At 47.9% G+C, this 15,915-nt stretch overlaps 1 protein-coding gene across 1 annotated transcript in view; it reads right to left on the reverse strand.

Annotated features, from left to right (window-relative positions):
• The window catches only part of LOC119174218 (glycine receptor subunit alpha-2), a 42,325-nt gene extending 37,849 nt beyond the window's left edge, over positions 1-4,476 (reverse strand). The window contains exon 1 of the mRNA XM_037425040.2: positions 4,240-4,476. Within this exon, the coding sequence (XP_037280937.2) occupies positions 4,240-4,349 (110 nt within the window). The 5' untranslated portion in view covers positions 4,350-4,476. The remainder of the gene's footprint in view (positions 1-4,239) is intronic.
• Between the last annotated feature and the right edge of the window lie 11,439 nt (positions 4,477-15,915).

The raw sequence follows: 15,915 nt of genomic DNA on the forward strand, positions 1-15,915 counted from the left end.
GTCAAGGAAACAAGGAGCTGATGACGTCCACGCGTGAAGTGGCCTTTTCTGTTTGCTAGAAATAGCGACAGTTGTTACGGCCATCTCACTGTTGAATGGGCGCGACTGTGATGAACGCTCCATATGCAAAACTTTTTCTCTTAGAATAACGTATGTCCAGTAAATGATTCAATGTACAAGCCATTCACACTGGGCCCTAACAACAGGGAGAACACAGCGGCGGCAGTTGGTAGTCTGATCAGCGGTAAGGAGCATCAGTATTTGTACATGTGGCATCCAAGATTCTATCCTCAACTCAACTATGCACGCTATGCGCACAAGTTCATCAGAACATTCTAATGTTGAATTCCAATGGCAGATCTAGATCGAGGTTTTCACTCAGTGTGAATCAATCACATTCCTCTGGTAGATTGTGAGCGGGATTTGTGCGTTCGAATGGCAGATTGGGAGCAAGCACGGATTACGGTTCGCTCCGTGGAGCAAGAATGCTTCCTCATACTAAGTCGCTGGATCTGACCGAAAGCCCGCATGAAGCATTTTGTGCGCCCACCTTTCTGCCTTCTCGGCGGGATGTTTACAGTCATTGGTCGCAATGAACGAATTGAAAAGCACTTCGCACCGTGTGCTTCTGCTGTTGCTCTCGGACAGTAAATTGATAGATATGTGAAGTTTAACGTCTCAAAACCACGATATGATTATGAGTGATGCGGTAGTGGAGGACTCCGGAAATTGAGACAACCTGGGGTTCTTTAACGTGCACCCAAATCTGAGCACACGGGCCTACAGCATTTTCGCCTGCATCGAAAATGCAGCCGCCGCAGCCGGGATTCAATCCCACGACATGCGGGTCCTCGGACACAAAAAGTTTCGAGTCCAGTGAGGATTCTTCGCACTCAACACAGCGAGTGAGATGCTGTTGTGTACCAAAGGGGATCTGGCATAGCCCTTCGCTTGCCGACCTAAAGTAATTGGCTCCGTCAAAAAAGTCGTTCGACGATATTGAACGATGAGGTATACCGTTCATCACTGGTAGTGGTAGCGCGGAAGGAATTTTTTTTCCCAGATTCGTCATTTACTCTATCACTTTTGTCTGTTCCAACGCATAGTGAAACAATTCACTGCGAGATTCAGCGCTTGACGTATACGTGCTGGTTAAAAAGCCACGGTGGAGTGGTCTCGAAGTCTGCAGGAAAAAAACGCACAGAATGCTGTAATCATGCGGATCCCCGATAAGCAGGCTCCACCGCGAAATATATATTTTGGTTTTCCACCTGCTCCCGTAAAAGCTCATGCATTACGGCAGATTTGACGAAAGTGACCTCGTTCGCATAGCGCTCTGTTGGTGATCAAACTTAGCACTCGCGATCTGCCATCGGAATTCAACATAAAATAATCGCGAATGTTGCGAGAGATTCTGATGCTGCTCGCGAAATGTACTGTTTACCCGTGTAACGTCTCGGTTACGTTAAAATAGAAGAAGAAACAGCATTCAAACTATGATGCAAGCCATTAACCGTAGTCACTATTGAAAAGAGCATTGAAATAAAAGGAATGGACACTGCCAGGTATTCAGTCGTGGGCACTAGAGCATGCGCACAGTACAAAGCGATGCCTACCCGTGCACAACACTGCCGTTATCAGTGGTTATCACCTTTGAAAGAAGTGGTGGCACTTTTTATTTTGTTTTTCAGCTATTCAATACTCTCTTGCACTGCACGTCAACTACTTCATTTGCTTCCGAGCGACTTCATCAAATCCCCACATGACGGCAGCAAATGAACAAAAAAAAACATTAGAAGGTAAACAGCACTGCGCAACAGCTTCCGCTGAAAGGCAAATAAAAAGGTTGTCCGCGAAATTTCACCGCGAGCGTATCACTTCACCACATCCTCAGGCCAGCGATATGAGTGAGCCAATAGGCGATATAACGGCTTGTCGCTAAGTGATCGTGCTGCCTTCTTTGCCCGTATACGACGCAAGAACATTGAAAGTTCACGCAGTTCTTGTTGCATCAAGTCCACGAAGATGGATTCAGCTTTCCAGTCCACGAAGATGGATTTAGCATCAGTCCACGAAGATGGATTCAGGCCCCCATATAGGCGTGCGGAAAAACTTCTGAGGATTCTCTTGCCGCTGCACAATGCTTTGTGAAATCCCGGCCGCACCATATCGATGGAGCCGATACTCTAGAGGTCTGTGTACTTGGTAATAATTGTTCGAGTGTTAACATCCCATATCAGTCGAGACATCAACAGTACTGCAGGCATTATGGAATAGGCACATCGGCGAACCCTACATAAACCTACTGGAAGAAATGTACACTATATCCACAGTCACTATAGTTTTCTGTGAAGAAAGCGACAGAATCTCAAAGAAGAGTGTAAGGCAGGGAGACATGATCTCTTCGATGCTGTTCACCGTATGTTTAAAGGAGGTTTTCAGGGCCGTAGATTGGAATGAGTTAGGGATAATAGGTAATGGAAAGTATCTTAGTAGCCTATATATATACGGTTCCCTGATCATACTGTCTTGATTAGTTACTCGAGGGACGAATTACAGCTGATGACTACTGAACTGGACACGGAAAGCAGTAGAGCAGGTCTGAAACTTAATATACACAGAGCTAAAGTAATGTGCCAAAGTCTCGGCAGAAAACAGCACTTTGAGATAGGCGTAGAGACGCTGGAAGTTGTAAAAGAATGTCTCTTTGGGACAGGTAGTATCCGTGGAGCCAAACCATCAGAGTGAAATAACTAGAAGAATAAGGATGGGGTGGATCACACTCGGCAAGCATTCTCAAATCATGAATGGTAATCTGCAACTAACCCCCAAGAGAAAAGTATATAGCAGCTGCATCTCGCCAGCACTTCACTACGTAGCAGAAACCTGGAGGCTTGCAAAGAGAATTTAGCTTAAATTGAGGACGACACAGCGAGTGATGAAAAGGAAAATGATAGGTGTAACCATAAGAAACAAGAGAACACAGTGGGTCAGGCAACAAACCGTGGTTGGGGTTATCATAGTTGAAATCAAAAAGAAGAAATGAACCGGGCACGTATAGCCCATAGACAGGATAACCTCTGGTTATTAAGGGTGACTGACTGGATTCCCAAAGAAGGCAAACGCAAAAATGCGAATTATTAAAAAAAATGAACATCGGAAACTACAGGATCACGGCCCTCCATTTCCGCCCATGGGTCTGCGTATACGTGACGATATTCTGCTACGGGCGTGTGCCAAGTATATTGCTATATGGCGTGTTAATGCTCGCATGTACCGCTCTCTTCTATATCGATCAACAGTAGAAATGCCAACGAAACGCTTTTGAAGACAAGTGTTGAAGCACTGAATTCAGAAACAGCGCATTGACCATGAATTCAAACGCAACATCACATTTTCAGTATAATGAATGATACACGCGATCGCTCGAGATAGTCACATCATGTGACGACGAATGTGGTCACTAGTGACAATAGGAAGTTTTGAAATAGAGTATGCAAACATAACCATTGTCGTCGTCGCGCGCTTTTCGTCCTATAAAGGGGGACCGCAAGAATCCATGTACGACGCATGTGCAGTAGCGACAAATACAAGCGCAAAGCTTAGCGTGTATCAATATTGTAAGGCTCCCTGACGCTGGCTCTTATTTACGCGTTGGAGTCGAAACTACGCTGATACGGCCTGAAGTGAAAGTGAAAACGATTGGATGTGTGGCACTTAGCCTTAAATTGTCCTGTTAAGACGTCCTGTTAAATTGTCCAGGAACACCAGAGACATTACGCGACCCGCACGATTTACATTTCTTGGCACCGCTACCATGGTGCCAAGAAAGGCTTTACGGTGACCTTTGGACGTATTTCCTTCAAGGTCGAGACGGTTAAAATGCGTTTACGGGAAGAATTCAGGGAAGGGTGAATTCCGTCAGTGTGAAGTTATCTACGTAGATGAAACAAATTTATACGACCCATGCCATCTTTCTTTTGGTGTATCTAATGTTTCGTGTTTGTTCATGGCATCGATGATGTTATTATGAAGGACATCGTAGTTGAGGGCGCCAGAAATTTCGACTATCTGTCGTTGTCGGGGGGCACCAAAATCTAAGCACACGGATGTCTTGCATTTCGCCGCCATATAAATGCGGCAGCCGCACCGCGATTCGGTTTAACCGTGAAGCACCACATCCAATAGGCCATCGTGGTGGGTGCGTTCTTCACGCACTCCAGGCTGCGGGGTACTCACTTCACGTCCTGTGCCGGCACCGGTGAGACGCCCGTCGCGACGAGGAGGACCAGGAGAGCGGCGGCACAAGCGAGCGTATCCATTGCGAGAGCTGTCCGCGGCAGCAGCATCCGCAAACCCACAAACCAGGTGCGACTGGCTTGCGTCCAGCCGGTGGAGGAGGCGATCCGGTGAGCGCCTCGCGCGCTCGGCGAGACGAGGCTGACTCAACAACCGGTGCCGCTGGAGACGGCCGCAGCGAAAGCTCCGGGCGGTGCGGCAGAGCGCGCCGCCAGAGCACGCGGGCAAGGTCGATCGCCTTTCGCTCCACAACCTCAGAACGCTCCGCAAGGAGCGCACGCATCTCGAGAAGGCGCGCGCGCGCTGGTCCGGTTAGAACGGAAAGGCCCATTACGGAGCCCAGAGTGCGTGAAGCCGATTCAAAGGGATGCTGGATGACGGACTGGCGCGTCGCTCTTTCATGTGGGTCGTTTACACGGAGTACTATTCAGGCTACAATGAAAAAAAAAATGCGAAGCACGTTCCTATTTCTTGCTTATCGCTTTTCGTCGATAGCAAAAGTGACTGCACATTTTCAAAGTGATTGTTCTGTCATGCACAGCTGTCTTTAACTGCTAGCTCTTTACGTAACAGTTCCAGACTGTTAGCGTTGCTTGAAATGGCAACATTACTGCAAATTAAAATGTTGTGCGGAGATGCTACACGTTCACATGGGAAGGAGCACTTGCCCTCGTACTTTTCCGAGTAAACGTCTTCTTTTTTGTTTTGTTTTTTTTCTGCGTCACCTTTTGATTTCTAGTACGCCTAATGCATAAGGCCAAAAAACGAATTCTAAAAAAATTGACAATACCCTTCGTATTGTACAGACATCCACAAAAGTTTACAAACCGCGCCAGCGCGGGAAAAGCTGTCCGCGCCACCTCGCGGTGCGCCATCTAAAGTCGACCGAATCACTGAGCCGAATAGGGTCTTTTGGTTATTCACTGGTATATCAGTTTTATACTGCCACGCAGAAGACTGTTAGTTTGTCGTTTTCATGCAAATCACTTATGTGCGGTATGAGCCTCACACTTGTGCTTTGATAGTGAAATCAAAGATATACGGCGGCGTGCTTCGATTGGTGCGCCATTCGGTGATACCACAAGGTGGTTGTGTATGGCATGGGACAGGAGAGTTATGTTGATAGGCTGCTCTCAAGGCAGAAACATGATTGATTGATTGATTGATTGATTGATTGATTGATACGTTGATATGTAGGGTTTAACGTCCAAACCTACCATATGATAATCAGAGACGCCGTAGCGGAGGGCTCCGGAAATTTTGACCACCTGAGGTTCTTTAACGTGCACCCAAATGTGAGCACGTGAGCCTACACCATTTTCGCCTTCATCGAAAATGCAGCCGCTGCATCCGGGATTTGATCCCGCGACCTGCTAATCAGCAGTCGAGAACCTAGGCCACCGCGGTGGGGCCAAGACAGAAACACGCGGCCACGGCTGCCGAAGAGCGCGCCGCTTGAAATGAAATGGGAAATATTCGAGGCCAGTGAGAAAATAGCCAGGCTTTTGATTAATTGGCAAATGCGTATTGGGCTTTTGATTAAAAGATAAATGAGTATTGGGCGCAGCGCTGCTGCCGGTCGCCCCTTAGGTAGTGGAAAAGTCGTGAAGGGGCTCCTGGTCACTCGTTCATGTGGTCCGCAAAATTTTGTGGCCAACTGTACATAAGCATTTTTTATCACCATTCCGATCTCTTACCTATAGTTGGATACTAATTTAGAAGTCCGCGGTATCTTCTCCTCAGAGTATGATGCATAGATGCCTGCACATATGGACGCACACTAGCTCCGCCTTCCGAGAAGATTGCCCAGCGTATGTTTGGGAATATTTTGTTAGTCGCGGAAGTGACCGGCTAGCTTCTGCACTTCGATCGTCTGGCCGGGCCTTCTTCGGACTGCTGAACTTTTACCCGACTCTATAGAGATTTCCCGTGTACCAGGTCCAGGAAGAACAGAGCTATGTCAATCGCGCGTTGACGAAAGGATTATGCGCTAGTCGTCCGAAGAGATACATTTGACCAGTATAGTTCAGCCACCCCGAATTTCGCATTATCACGACGCATCAGTTTGCTGATGATACATCACATTCTTGAGAGCCAGTTGTCACGTCTACAGCCTAAGGTATTGCTATAAACGTCGACTGCTTTTAAACATTCTTCCGGAGTAAAACACACCACTGACCACGGTTTCAGTGGATAGCCAGCGGCCCAAATTGAAACACGCGGCGAAAGGGTATACAGACGATGCGAGAACTCGTAAAGATAGAGCCAGATTCTGTGAATACTTCCAGCGAAGTTTGATTTTTAATATTTTGTCATTGACGCACTCCTTTGTACTCGACTGAGTTCCCTTGAGTTTTATTTATTTATCTATTGATTGAGTTTGTTAAATAGTTAGTTAGTTGGTTGGTTAGTTCGTTAGTTAGTTAGTTAGTTAGTTAGTTAGTTAGTTAGTTAGTTAGTTAGTTAGTTAGTTAGTTAGTTAGTTAGTTAGTTAGTTAGTTAGTTAGTTAGTTAGTTAGTTAGTTACGCAATATTCACAGCGCCATCAAAGGCATTACAGTGAAGTGTTAAACACAATATAAGCGGGTTTATGCATAAAATATAACCAGAAAGAACAAAAAAGAAGTACAAAAAATTAATAAACTACATACAAGCCCAGTATGCAAAGAGAGGCACTTTAAAAAAACGCTAAGTCAACAAGGCGTAAGATATTTCATTACTACGGCAGCAGGTAACCTGTTTCACTCTCGTATTGTTCTCGGGAAAAAAAAATGACATTCTTTAGGGTTCTGTACCGGAGAACAATTCACGCAGTTTATGTGAATTATCAGCCCATATAGACACATTATGAAGTTCAAGTAAGTGCTGTTAATTGATTAGATTGATTGTTTGATCGATATGTGGCATTTCACGTCCCAACACCACCACATGATTACGACAGACGTTGTAGTGGAGGGCTCAGGAAATTTCTACCACCTGGGGTTCTTTAACGCACACCCAAATGTGAGCGCACGAACTACAGCATTTCCGCCTCCATCAGAAATGTAGCCGGGGTTCGATCCCACGACCCCCGGGTCAGCAGCCGAGTACCTTAGCCGCTATACCACCACGGCTGGTTGGTAGATACTGTTGTCGATCAATACCAACTATAGAGTGGAAACTGTTATGAATCAGCTTTAGACGAAGTTTCTTCCTGCGACTTTCTAGTGTAACCCATTTCAAATTTGCCGTCGCTTGACTAGCACTAATAGTAAGTGTGTAGTTTTGAGTCACGAACCTTGCAGCTGAATTCTGTACTCTTTTTATGTGTTTCTTATCCCCTACCATCGGCGGGTCCCACATTTCGCATGCATATTCTAAAATCGATTCAATAAAAGTCTTTTAGAGCAGCCCTTTAGTTGCCATACTGAAATATTTGGCATTGCGCCTCAAGAACCCTAATGACTTGCCTGCACTTGCAAATACATGATCAACATGACGATGCCACTTTAGGCAATGTGTTAAATATACGCCAAGATATTTATATTCATACACTTGGGACAATGGAACATTTTCTAGATTATACCATAACGAATGTACATTCTTCTTTTGTGTAAATGACATAAAAATGGTGTTATCTAGATTTAATGTCATATTTCACTTGCGACACCAATGACTGACGAGTTTCAGATCATTTTGCAGAATGCGACAATCGCATTCACTAGTAATAGTTGTTGAGCTGTCGTAATTAACAGATCGGTTTAACTCAGCTCGCCAATAGCTCTGGTAGTATAGCAGAAGATGAAATGGTGGCATTAGGTAGATTTGCAGAGCAGAAACCAGGAAGCTGCGCACTTTTTACGCAAAATCAAACATGTCCCTTTGGTGCAGTGGTCACACAGTTACACTCGTTCAAGCCAGTTTTATTGAAAATAACCATGGTTCACACGCCTGTATCAACCGTAGATTATGGAAATGCTAACGTGAAATGCGGAAGCAGCCATTGCCTTTAGAAAAAGTGTCTGGCTTGAGTTGGATTCCCTTCATCGTGGTAATAAAACTAATAAAAACTATTGGTGTGTGACCACACACAGGAATTTCACTTCTCTTAAATACCGCCTGTAGTTCAGATAATCTAGTTAAGAAGCCATCTATTGTGAAAGATATTATTATATACTGTAGTGAAGAAGATGAGTGCAACTCAGAAAGGCAGGGGGTATGACTCAGTCGGTGAAGAAGATGATGTTTGGTTGGCTGGGTACTCAGACTGGTTCCGCCATTACCACTTGACGTGTCGTGACCGCTCTCCTGTTTTATAAAAGAGTGCCACTCTAAAACGCCCCATTATAATTGGTGGAGGTGCTGGGTAACGCCCAATCCTGGAATTTCGAAACCGTACGTTGCCTCCAGTTGCTACAATGTCCACGGACGACGATCGGCAGGCGGCCGCCTCGGCTCCAACTACTGCACCTCCTTTCTGTATCGGCTCCTTTCGGCAACGCGATCCGCCTACCTTCAGTGGAACCGATGACAAAGACGTGGAAGACTGGCTCGACGAATACAACCGGGTGAGCAAGCACAACAAGTGGGACGATGCACACAAGCTTACTGTCGTCCAATTTTATTTGACTGGCGTCACCAGTCTGTGGTACCGTAATCACGAGAGAGACCTCCCCACCTGGTCGGCCTTCCGAACGGTGTTCGCGGACTTGTTTGGCCGTCCAGCGCTTCGCAAACTACGGGCCGAACATAGGGCTCAGCAGAATGGTGAGAATTTCACCAGTTATATCCAAAATGTGGTCAACCTTTGCCGGCGTGTCAACTCGGCCATGACAGAAGCCGAGAAAATCAAGCACATCTTGAAAGGCGTGACTGACGACGCATTTCAGATACTTGTCGCCAAAAGCCCGCAAACGGTAGCCGAAGTGATCCAACTTTGTCAGAGCTATGATGAGCTATGGAAACAGTGTGACACCACTCGTCGTGCCAGTGCGCCATGTGCAACAATCTCCGCTTTAACGTCGGCTGGCACTGCTATAGACCACACCACTTTGCTTCTCGAGATCAAGCAATTTGTACGAGAGGAGGTCGCACGCCAGTTGTCCTTCGTGTCTTATACCTCCGAAGGTGCCCCATCTACTTTAGCGCCATCAATACAGCGAGTAGTCCAGGAGCAAGTGTCCGAGGCGCTACCAACAGCTCACGCACCACCTGTGGCTGCTCAATTGACATATGCCGAAGCACTGGACGGAACCCGACGTCCGCCTGTCGCGAACGGCCACGTTTCTTTGTCGCGAACGCCTACGTCCACGCGCCCCTTTGTCGTACCGACTGAGCCTATGTACCAGGCTGCCCGTCCCTTCTCCTGACCACCACCTCCGCGCTTTCAGAACTCTTGGTGCACTCAAGACAACCACCCCATATGCTTAGCCTGTGGAATTGCGGGTCACGTGGCACGATTTTGTGGACGGCGTGAGTTTTTCCTGCGTGACGACGTCAGCCCCAACAATTATGATTTCCCACAACGCCCAGAGCCTGCTGTATATGGCGACACTGCCACCATGGACACATTTTCACCTCGCCGGAACTTCAACAGACACCGGTTGCCTTCACCTCAACGCCGTTCCCTTTCCCCTATGCTACGTCGACCTCGCTCTGTCCCTGAGGAAAACTAGGAGCCGCAGTTCCGGGAGCAAGAATTGCGGATCTTTTGAACTCCACAAGACCTTGTTTTTCGCCGTCCAACGTCGTTGCTGTCTCCGTTGAAGGTATACCTGTTTTTGCATTGGTCGATACTGGCGCCGCAGTGTCTGTAATGACTGAAAAACTTTGCCGTCGACTAAAAAAAGTCACAATGCCTCTTCACGACTTCGTTTTGAGCACTGCGAGCGAGCAACGAATTCGCCCTTTTGCTGCATGCACAGCACGTGTCGCTATTGCTGACAATATTTATGTCGTCGAGTTTGTAGTGCTCCCGCAGTGTTCCCATGACATTATATTAGGCTGGGACTTTCTCTGCACTCATCATGCCGTCATCGACTGTGCTCGCGCCGAAGTTGAGTTCGCGCCGTTATGCGACGCTGCTTCACTCATCTCGTCCCTTTCACCTGCAAAAGTTTTTGTTGCCGCCGACACTTTGATACTCCCGTTCTCATCCGCCCTAGTTCCGCTTTCCTGTGACGTCTCTAGTGGCTCAACTTTTCTTTTTACGCCTTCTGAAAGCGCTGTTCGCCGCAAGTGCTTCCTGATTCCTTTCGCCGTTCTGAATGTTCATGACGCATCAAGTGCAATTTATGTTTAAAATCTGTTTCCCTCGCCTTCCAAGTTACTGTGCGGGGAGTGCTTGGGCTTTGCCAATGACATTGATTCCTCGAGTGCACGTGTAGTTCCTGACCACTCGACTACGCTACCTATTGACGCTGTTGATTGCTGCGCGTCATCCTCTTCCCCATCATTCACCGACGCAATTTCGCGCTGCATCGACACCAACCTTACGGCCAAGCAGTGCACCGACATCATCACCCTCCTCGAGCGCTTCCGCGCCAGCTTCGACCACCAGCAACTGACTTTGGGCCGTGCTTCCACAGTATCTCACGAAATCGACACTGGCCTTCACGCTCCTTTACGTCAGCGTCCGTATCAGGTATCGGCATCTGAGCGTCTCATAATCGCGGAACAAGTTGAAGACATGTTGAAGCGAGGTGTTATTGAGCCCTCTAACAGCCCGTGGGTATCCCCAGTTGTTCTAGTCAAGAAAAAGGATAGCTCAATAAGATTCTGCGTCGACTACCGCCGGTTGAATAAGATCACGCGCAAAGATGTTTACCCGCTACCTCGCATAGACGATGCCCTTGACTACTTACAAGGCGCGGAGTTCTTCTCGTCACTAGGTCTGCGTTCCGGTTATTGGCAGGTTCCCGTGGCTGAGGCTGATCGCCCAAGACGGCTTTTGTTACTCCTGATGGCTTATACGAGTTTAACGTCATGCCATTCGGGCTCTGCTATGCGCCTGCCACTTTCGAGCGCATGATCGACAACATACTCCGTGGCCTGAAATGGCAGACATGTCTGTGTTATTTATACGATGTCGTGATATTTTCAAGCGACTTTTCAACGCATCTTCAGCGGCTCGAGACAGTGCTTACTTGCCTCACCTCCGCCGGTCTACAGCTCAACTTGAAGAAGTGCTGCTTCGGCGCTCGAAAACTCCTAATTTTGGGCCATGTTGTATATAGAGGTGACATTCTTCCGGATCCGACGATACTACGTGCCGTTGCCGAATTTCCGAAGCCGAAGACCTTAAAAGAACTTCGCAGCTTCCTCGGTTTATGTTCATATTTTCGTCGTTTTATTCGCAACTTCGCCTCCATCATATCGCCCTTGACTGACCTTCTTGCCGGCAACAACTACCTTTCTAGTTGGTCGTCGGCTTGTGATGATGCATTTGCCACACTCCGCCAACTTCTTACGTCACCTCCAATACTGCAACATTTTGATCCTCTTGCCCCGACGGAAATACACACGGATGCTAGCGGAGTTGGCCTCGGTGCGGTGCTCGCCCAGCGTAAACCTAGATTTGATGAGTACGCCGTCTCTTACGCCAGCCATGCACTCACAAAAGCAGAAGCCAACTATTCAGTCACCGAAAAAGAGTGTCTAGCCATCATATGGGCCATAGGCAAGTTTCGACCCTATCTTTACGGGCGCCCATTCAGCGTGGTTACAGATCATCACGCATTATGTTGGTTCTCCTCGTTAAAAGATCCCACCCGCCGGCTCGCCCGTTGGGCGCTTCGGCTACAAGAGTACGACATTCACGTCGTTTACCGATCTGGCCGAAAACATTCCGACGCAGACGCTTTGTCCCGATCACCTCTACAATGTAGTGACAAGTCGCCGTCTTCGCCTGCCCCCGACGTATCTGCACTCAGTGTCAGTGACATGCTACAGGAGCAACGAAAAGATCCTTGGATGGCTTCACTTATCAACTTGTTGAGTCGAGCTCCCCCGCAAAATATCCCTAGAGGTATGCGCCGTCAAATACAGCACTTCGTTATCAGAGATGGTTTGCTATACAGACGGAATTATCTCTCCGAAGGACGCCAAGGGCTTCTAGTCATTCCCAGTGGTCTCCGCTCTGACATATGCACCTCGTATCACGCCGACCCACAATGCGGCCACGCTGGAGTGTTAAAAACCTACACCCGCCTGTCCCACCACTACTCCTAGCGTCGAATGTATCGCTTCGTTCACCGCTACGTACATTCCTGTCTCCCTTGCCAGTGCTAGAAGAATCCCACTTCAAGTTCTCCAGCTCCACTACAACCCATACCTTGTCCTGCCCGACCATTTGACCGTGTTGGTATCGATCTGTATGTACCTATTCCGATTACACCGGCTGGAAATCGCTGGGTAATCTTAGCTATCGATCACCTCACGCGCTACGCAGAAACTTCACCACTCTCTTCTGCGTCAGCCAGTGACGTCGGTCGTTTCATATTGAATCAGATCATTTTACGTCACGCTGCACCACGCGAACTCCTGAGTGACCGAGGGCGTGTGTCTTTGTCGGACGCCGTCGAATCGCTTCACAAGGAATGCCAAGTCATTCATCGCACCACCACCGCGTATCATCCTCAAACTAATGGCATTACAGAACGATTCAACCGTACATTAGGCGATATGCAGTCAATGTACGTCGCAACCGATCACACCAACTGGGACAGTATTCTCCCTTTTGTAACATACGCGAATAATACTGCTGTCCAGACAACCACTGGTTTCTCTCCATACTTCCTCCTTTATGGTCACGAGCCCTCTTGCACGCTAGACATCATCCTTCCTTACCACCCGGATGTTGCTGAGTCGACGACGATGTCACAAGCTCCTAAATACGCGGAAGAGTGTCGTCAGCTTGCCCGCTCCTTCACAAGTGCTGAACAGCAACGCCAGAAACACCACCGCGATAGCCTGATGACTCCGGCTTCTTATGCATCAGATGACCTCGTCTGGCTTCGCATCCCTTCAACTAGCCCTGGTCTCTCAACGAAACTGACGTACAAGTATGACAGCCCTTACCGTGTGGTTAAGCAAACTTCAGCCGTCAATTACATCGTCGAGCCGCTAGAGCAGCCCCATGATCAACGACGCCGCGGACGTGAGACCATCCACATACACCGCCTAAAACCGTATTATGATCCCTCTATTGTCTCCTGCCCATGAGTCGCCAGGATGGCTCTTTTCCGGAGGGGGGGGGGGGGGGGAATGTAGTGAAGAAGGTGAGTGCTACTCAGAAAGGCAGGGGGTATGACTCAGTCGGTGAAGAAGACGACGTTTGGTTGGCTGGGTACTCAGACTGGTTCCGCCATTACCACTTGACGTGTCGTGACCGCTCTCCTGTTTTATAAAAGAGTGCCACTCTAAAACGCCCCATTATAATACATTTATATCACATATTACAAAACTTATGAATCGATGGACTCTGTATCTTGAAGGGTGATTTGCTAAATATGTGTATATATTTTAAGAGAACTTGTTATTGGGCTAGTTGGTAGAGCATTTCGAAAAGTTAATTCGAGCGCGAAAACTGGACACGATCACTTACACACGCACACACCCATGCATGAGCGCTTTGTGTTTGATGCATGGGTGTGCTATGTGAGTGATCGTGTCAAGTTTTCGTGCTCGAATTAACTTTTCGAAATGTGTATATATGAACGCAACCTCATAATTATTGACTCTGTATTCATGATGATACTATTCTTCTTTTTTTCTTATTTTCGGGATTACCGTTAAAAATAAATAAATTTAACGAAAGCAATACACTTCACACTGCCGGATGTCTCGCTTCCAAAACGTCGCCACTGTCTTCGAGTAAACCGGATGTCTGCGCCAAGCGCGAAAAGAAACTCAAAATTCAGAGCTAGGATTCACGTGCACATGCCCCCCTACGTCCAGTTGCAGCTGATTTCGTAAAGGGAACGACAGGTCCCAACGAGGTCCCAACGGAGGGGGTGGTGACTTCAAAGCATGTGAAGTGTCTAGGAGTGATACATGCCAAAAGCGACCAGCAGCTAACTATTTACATTGGGGTATACTCAGCCGAATTTTCCGTCGTCTCGCTTGATGGTGGGTGAAACTGAGACAGCGAAAAAAAAATGTTGGACACACTGATCAGCGGTAACAGTGGCATCACTTGCGCACCTCTTGTTGTGCAAGTGGTCCTTGTATCATATAGCCCCGGGGTCGTGACGGGGATGAAAAGAGCCGACTGCAGGTCCAAGATTAAACTGTTTATTAGGCCTAAGTTGTGGCCGGCGAACTGAAGGTCAGATTAAAGCGATACTGACTGCCTTAATAGCTGCGAACAGAGCGGCGGCCGTCGATCAACTGGCAAGCAATGAAGCGCGTCGGCCTTTATACGTGCACCGTCGAATATTCCAGCGCTATTGCAAGCGGCTACTTAGGCTTCAGAATAATCTGTAATGTTCGTTTTGTGCGGTTCATATTAACGAAATGATATACTACAGCCCCAGTGCTTTTCGAACACTGCAGGCGTTGTTTGCGCTGAGAATGACTTACAGAGTAATGGGGAGATAACCAAGCGCGAGTAAGGAATGTGGCAATATTGTAGAACTTGAAGTTAAACAACAGGGACAACCCACTATATTCGACCATATTGCCACAGAGACTGTTTAAAATATCGGATATTATGAAAAATCAGCGTCCACAGTCTTGTGCGCACTCTTGCTTGGGGCCGCACGACTCATGCCTCTTGTTCACAGGCATGAGCCAGTGTGGGTTGGAGCTGCGAAGAAGAAGAAGGTGCGTGGGCAGAGGAACAGCTTTTGTTTTTGGAACACTCTAGTGGACTCTTCCATCTTTTCGCACATAATTTTCAGGGCCCAAGTTCACCCATAATTAACTAGTTTTTGACTTTTCCTCTCTTGCACCCGTTACATTCTGGTGGAGGTGCGGGCTATGATTGCAAGCCCCCTTGGCGCAAGAGAGCGAAGTTCTATTCCTCAACGATTGGAACCTGGCGAACTGACTCCGGTACACCAGCGTTCAAGCCGCCGCCTCGAGGAGAGCCGCCTGAATTCGCACCCCTCCCCAGTGCTCCAGCTACACAAGCAGCGTCCACAGACAACGGAACGATGGCTTACCAGGTGACATCATCGGAACTTATTCTGTCCCCACCGTGCTTGCCTGAGCCCTTCCACGGTGACACGTTCGAGGATGTGGAGGATTGGTTAGAACACTTCGAGCGGGTTGCGAAAACCAACGGCTGGGATGAAGCAAAGAAACTGCGTCGCGTGCACTTCGCATTGGAGGATGCAGCGAGGACGTGGTATGAAAACCACGAAGCGTTCATACCGACATAGGAAGAATTCCGACGACATATAATAGCTACATATGCCAGCACCGATCGTCGGGAGAAGGCGGAGAACTCTCTACAGTCCAGAAACCAGCGCACAAACGAAAGCGTTGCCATGTATATTGAGGACATGTCCCGCCTTTTCAAGCGCGCTGACCCGAACATGAACGAAGAGAAAAAGCTGCGTCACTTGATGCGAGGTGTCAAACAGGAGTTATTTGCCGGTTTGGTACGCAACCCACCTTGTACAGTTGCTGAAT

Source organism: Rhipicephalus microplus, chromosome 5 (genome assembly GCF_043290135.1).
Source record: "Rhipicephalus microplus isolate Deutch F79 chromosome 5, USDA_Rmic, whole genome shotgun sequence".
NCBI classification, from domain to species: Eukaryota; Metazoa; Arthropoda; class Arachnida; order Ixodida; family Ixodidae; genus Rhipicephalus; species Rhipicephalus microplus.